Source organism: Temnothorax curvispinosus, unplaced genomic scaffold, assembly GCF_003070985.1.
Source record: "Temnothorax curvispinosus isolate PA1 unplaced genomic scaffold, ASM307098v1 QBEX01015513.1, whole genome shotgun sequence".
In the NCBI taxonomy this organism is placed as follows: Eukaryota; Metazoa; Arthropoda; class Insecta; order Hymenoptera; family Formicidae; genus Temnothorax; species Temnothorax curvispinosus.
In genome coordinates, this window is record NW_020225293.1 from 49,751 (window position 1) to 55,736 (window position 5,986).

Below are 5,986 nucleotides of genomic sequence, written 5' to 3' on the forward strand. Positions count from 1 at the left end.
CTATTCTCTTCGGCTGACTCCCTCAACACCGACGTGGCCGGCGCGACCAGGACAAACGATCAGCTGGTCGGTCGGACTAGGTGTGGGCAGGTCAAGAAACAGAAACGCGTTTCCCGCCGCAAATCGTCGTTAGAGCGGGATAAAAGAGCATTTGTAATGAGAAACTTTTTAGATGGAAGATTTGAGCAAGGGACAGAAAGTTTCTGCTGCTCTTTTTGACGAAATAAGAAATGCTTAATATTAAAATATTTAAAATATCAAATATTTGAAGCTTTAAATTTGAATCCTTGTATGATATATGTCTCCTTTTTCTTTTTTTCAGTTTTTTCAATCTTGACATTCACTTGTAGCAAATATTAATTTTAATTCTTGTTTGCATGACTTTAAATAATTTTGCATTAAACACTCAAAAAATAGCCTTGGGATTCTTCTAAAAATTATCTGGAAAAAAATTGATCGAAAATATAAAAATGGAAAAAAATTTATATTACGAGATCACAAAGACCTTTCTTACGTATTCAAGGTTTTAAAAATGATTGCAAATGGAAACAGTTAATATATCCAAGTATTAGAATAAATAATTAAGTCGAATACGGGCACGCATGGTCGGACTGGCCAATAACTATTCCAGCGAGAGGTGTAAGTAACGACTATAGCCTCGTAGACCTCAGAGAATTCCCGGGGGACCGTTGAAAATCGGAGGATTCGTATTGTCTGAAGCGAACATGAACGAGCTGTATCTTAGGAAAATGCTTGCGAAATATTTGCGATCAGAAGCCACCCGCTAATTCGTGATCTTGAATCTATCTATAGTAGTCCATAATTCTGGACATTGTCTTGACGTGTGTCAGCGTTTATCACCTTCCTTCTCCATTAAGAAAAAGAAAGATAGTATAAACTGGTGGCAAAGGAAAGTGAACGCCGGTACACGCCAAGTCAATACCCACAATTATAAAACTTGGATTAGTAAGCACAGATCTAGGATAACTGCGTCGCGATGCAAACAATCTCGAGATTTTGCGAGCGTGGGCGAGACGTATTATTCACGAAATATGTAAATGTATCGTTAAAAGGACGGGGCAAAGAATGAAAATATAATGGCGATGCAATAGCTAATGTGATAGTACCTATACCAGGAACAACGTAACGCATGGCGGCGTGATCTATTGCAGCCTTTGTCCTTGCCCTCGAGGAAGTTGGCAGGTTTCCAGGGTAAAAGATACCTCGCCATTGCACCGATCTCGGGCGTCGCTCGCCAAGATCACGGACAATATGATTGGAAAATCCGGATGGGATCAGCTCGTCGTGATGACCGCTAAAGCCGGTTAGGCAAATGCATTTAGGTTAGGTAAATGCACGATAATGAAATTGGCTTCTTATGGGAAAAAAGGCACAAACAAATCATAAATGTATTCGAAACAACAATCTTAATTTGTAATAACACTGTAATGTTAAAATAATGTTTTTCATTTTCTTTAGTAAAAAAAAAACATTTTCCAGAGTATGCTAACTTAACATGAAGAGAGAAGGAATGTATTTTCTCTTCTTAACAATGATATCTCTAAAAACTTCCCGAATCTTTAAAGAATTTTTATGTATTATAGACATTTTTACCTTTGTAAGCATCTTTAGGCAATTTACTTCATTTCTCCTTAAGTTATTTAAAGCTTGCAATTACTCACGTTGGGGAAAAATAAAAAACAACAAGATCTTTTTATCTCGTTTCTCCAAATACAAATATTTCATGAATTATGTATTATGATAACAAACAAACAAATGCAGACGTAGCAAATGAGGTCAACAGGCTCCGAAGTTTTCCGTTACCCGCGAGAAAAAAAGGAAAATTTTATGCAACTCTACGATTCTCAACGAGAGAGATAAGCGGGGAGCACACACTTCTGCACAACGCATAATGCGTAAGCATAAGAAAATTGATTGGTCCATACACATGTGCATAAGGAAATCATAGCATAGACCAATCAATTTTCTTATGCTTAAGCATTATGCGTTGTGCAGAAGTGTGTGCTCCCCGCTATAATCTTCTATAAGGGTTATGCAACCGTAATTGACGCGTGATCGTGGCGTCACGATACGACGACGACGTCAGTCGTGTATCCACCCACGACCTGGGTCATAGAAACACGCAAGTGGGTGGTGGAGGATACGCTAAATGACACGTGTGCGGTCGATCGTGCCGCAGCGTGTCACGACGCGACGATGCGGCGATCTGAATGCACTTGCATCAGTTTGTTGCACACGTTGTAACCCGTTTTATACTCGGAGTGGGAAAAGAGAAAAAGTGGCTTCGTCGAAACGCATACACGAGATAAAACTCGCGATAAAATGAGAGAAATAAAATTCGATTGCTTTGTGTATCCGACTCATTTGACTCCAAAGAAAAAAATAAAAAACAGAAAGATTTATAAGGTTGATTCACACTATACGGACCGTCACATTCTGGCAACGACACGTACCGGCACCGGCACGACAAATTTTACGTATATTCAGATGCTTCGGCAATCGACCGTCAGTTTTATAACAACCACAAAATGGATGGATCATCTAGCAATGATGAATTGGCTATTATGGCCTTACTTTTAAACGAAGATAAAGGCAAAGTAAAAAAAATGAAGAAAAAGAATCGAAAATGGGTACATCCTATATTAAAACAAAGAAAACTTGAAGGAGAGCATTGGACAATATTTTAAAATTTATTAAGGTGATGCTGGAGCCGTCTGTTTTACCACGTATTACGGCATTTCTTTGTCGTCACATAGCTTCATATTAATTTGACAGAATTAAAAATCCTTTTCCAGACGTGCAGTACATACATTACGGATCCAGGGGAACTCCGATTTTATATAGAAAACGAGAAAAAATTACGGAAGTACAGATTTCCTTATCTACTTTTATCCCAATATGGCGTCTCGAGTTGCTGTTAGCTCGTCACAAGATGTATTTCATATAATATAGAGATATACCCGTGGTACGAACGCGAAAACAAGTTCCCCTGACGTGCACAACAATAAAAACAACATAAACCCCCCAAATCAAGATTTGGAAGCGTAATATAAAAGTATACGGTCGATGTGTATCGTGCGTATCACAGTTGGAAAATTTGTGTTAAATATAACATAAATCACATGTCCAAAACAGTCCACTCAAATTTTTGTGTTACGTTAACATAATATGGATGTGTTAAATGGTAACATTGATACTATGTTAATATTTCAACAGAAAAAAAATGTACGTTTGATCGTACGTTGAAGTTACGTGTGTGTACAACGAACATAACTTTTATGTTGAAATTAACATATAAGAAATGTTCTTTTTACATTTTACAAATGTAACAACTCAAACTTTTGATTAGTATAATGTGTAAAAGTTACACTATTTATTTAAAAGTTTATTTTTTAACAAAAGATTTATGTTAACATAACGTTTTATTTTTGTTAAATGTAAATATAAAAAAATGTTATGTTTACAAATATAAGTAGAAAGGGCTGTAAGGGTCACAACGCGGATTACGGTGCGTTCAGATATAAATGTGATTTATTCCTCGAATTACAAAATTCCAAACGTTTTGGCTCCTGTCCGAGCCATCCTCAGTGGTATAATATTAATATCAAAAATATATATTGTCCCTTAACATGGTGAGTTTACTGTTTCAATTTGACAGAAACTTAGTGAGACTAAAAGGTCCAAATCAGTTAGTCTGGAGAAAAAATACATCGCAGTCAAACCGAATAATAAGAAAATAAGGCAAAGAGAATAATTTGTGCAGAGCGATCTATAAGACGAGATCCCATCGACACGACGCACAACGAAAGACAGTCTTAATGAAACTTTTTTTCAAAACGTTGGCAAAAATTGAAATTTTAATATTTTTATTTGGTTCTAGTTCACACGATAGCCACACATCCACAGATTAAGAGAATTTTTTTTTTTTTTAGGATGAACTGGAGATTCGGAATCGTGGGTACCGTTTTTTTACACAGCTGTCGTTGGGGCGCTGTACAGCGGATTCTTGACCATATATCAACTTGGAAAAATTTCTAAATACTCTTCAAATATCAATAAATATGATGTAAAAGTTTCAAAAAAGTGTATTCTTATGATTCCTTACAAACAATTCCCCCCAAAAAACAGCCTCTTGACTAGACGACCCCCTTAACACTCTTTTTCTGTAAATTTTAACACATTTAATAAATACGTTCAAATTGTGTTACTTTAACATATTTTTTTAAATTATTTTAATAATTTTACATTTTATATTTGTTAAGTTCAATTAACATAGCAGACATATGTTAAATCTACACATGTATGTGTTGATTATTATTTAACGCAAAAATTTTAACCAGCAGATTTTTTTCACAAAAATACAAAAATTTTCCAAATGTATGCGTGCAATGTTAGGTGCTATCCTTGTCAATATCCTTGTCTATACAAGGACAGATATAGGTCGATAACATAGAAAATGGTAATATTGTCGGTTATACAGACGGCTCCAGCATCACCTTAAAATATGAAGACAAATTTTACCAATATTTTAGAATGCCGCAATGCAAGTTTTTTGAATTATTAAAATTAATTGAGCCTATGTTACAAAAAGAAAATATGTCGTTTCGTGAGGCACGTTCACCGACAGAAAGACGCAGTTTGTTTAAGATAAACATTTTTTATTAAATTTACATTGTCTATGTATAATCTGTTTGTTCACCGAGATGTGGCATTGGAATTGACATATCGTAATATGATGGCAATGGAGTTGGAGTTGTTAAAGGTGAAGGAGATGCTGGTATAGTTGACATTGACGGTGACGATGGTGATACTGATATTGATGATAAAGGACGTGATACATACGGCCTAGTGTGATATAATTCGGCAGAATGTTGACGTATAGGTGCATTAGGAGGTTGCTCTAAAATTTGTTTCATTTCAAGATCAGAGATAATGGAGAATATTTGTCATTTAGCTATATTTTGATAGTAACGAGAAAAACTGTTTACCGTTGCTGCAATACTTGAAAAAAACGTGTCTATTGCATTAAATTGTTGAGTCGGTGGAGTTATTTGCGCTTTTGCAGTTTTTTTCTCCAACTAATATTTTATCATCACTGCTGATGCCGTTTCTGGTTGTGTTTGACATTTATTTTCTTTATTCTTAGCTTTAGTGATAATTTTTCTGTCAATTTCTTTTTGTTTTCTCTTTTTTTCATTTTCAGCGTGTAACTCCTCATCCACATTATCATCCTTGTCATCGTTTTTATCGTCGTTTCTATCATCTTTTCTATCATCGTTTCGATCTCTTTTATCATTGTTTCTATCATCTTCTTTCTCATTGTTTGTATCATCATATTCGTCTTCATTCGGTTCATCTTCATTATCATCATCACTGACATCTTCTAACGTACTGCATGTCTCTTTCTTGCATAAATGGTAGTAAGAACGACAATTCATCTTCAAATTTCCATTTTTTTATTTTTGAGGCGGCCTGTCCACTTTTTGTTTCACGTTTTTTTTAACGCTCTTCTAAAAAAATCTTGAACATTCGTCCATGTTTTTTTACAAGCAGTCGCTGGAAAAAACGAACAATTTGTTTATATTAATATTAATATTTATTAGTATATTTGATATTTTATAATTTTTTATTTATTATCTTATATTTCGTAGGTTCTTAGCTACTGGTGATTCGTATAGAACAATAGCTATCAGTTATAAACTCGGACATTCAATGGTGCAATCGATTGTTATTCAAGTATGCGAAGCGATAATAGAGAATTTGATGCCACTAACAATGCCAAAACCTACAGTGGATAAATGGAAAAAAATTGCCGAAGAATTTTGGGATATTTGGAATTTTCCAAATTGTTTAGGCGCTCTTGATGGGAAACATGTGACCATTCAAGCTCCCGTAAATAGTGGATCTCAGTTTTTTAATTATAAGAAAACCTTTTCCATTGTTCTCTTAGCATTAGTCGATGCAC

At 35.0% G+C, this 5,986-nt stretch overlaps 1 protein-coding gene across 1 annotated transcript; it reads right to left on the minus strand.

The window, feature by feature from the left end:
- Positions 1-5,099: 5,099 nt before the first annotated feature.
- On the minus strand, positions 5,100-5,459 carry LOC112465775 (phosphopantothenoylcysteine decarboxylase subunit VHS3-like). The gene has a single exon (XM_025033497.1). The coding sequence runs from the start codon at positions 5,457-5,459 to the stop codon at positions 5,100-5,102; it is 360 nt and encodes a 119-aa protein (XP_024889265.1).
- Positions 5,460-5,986: the final 527 nt, after the last annotated feature.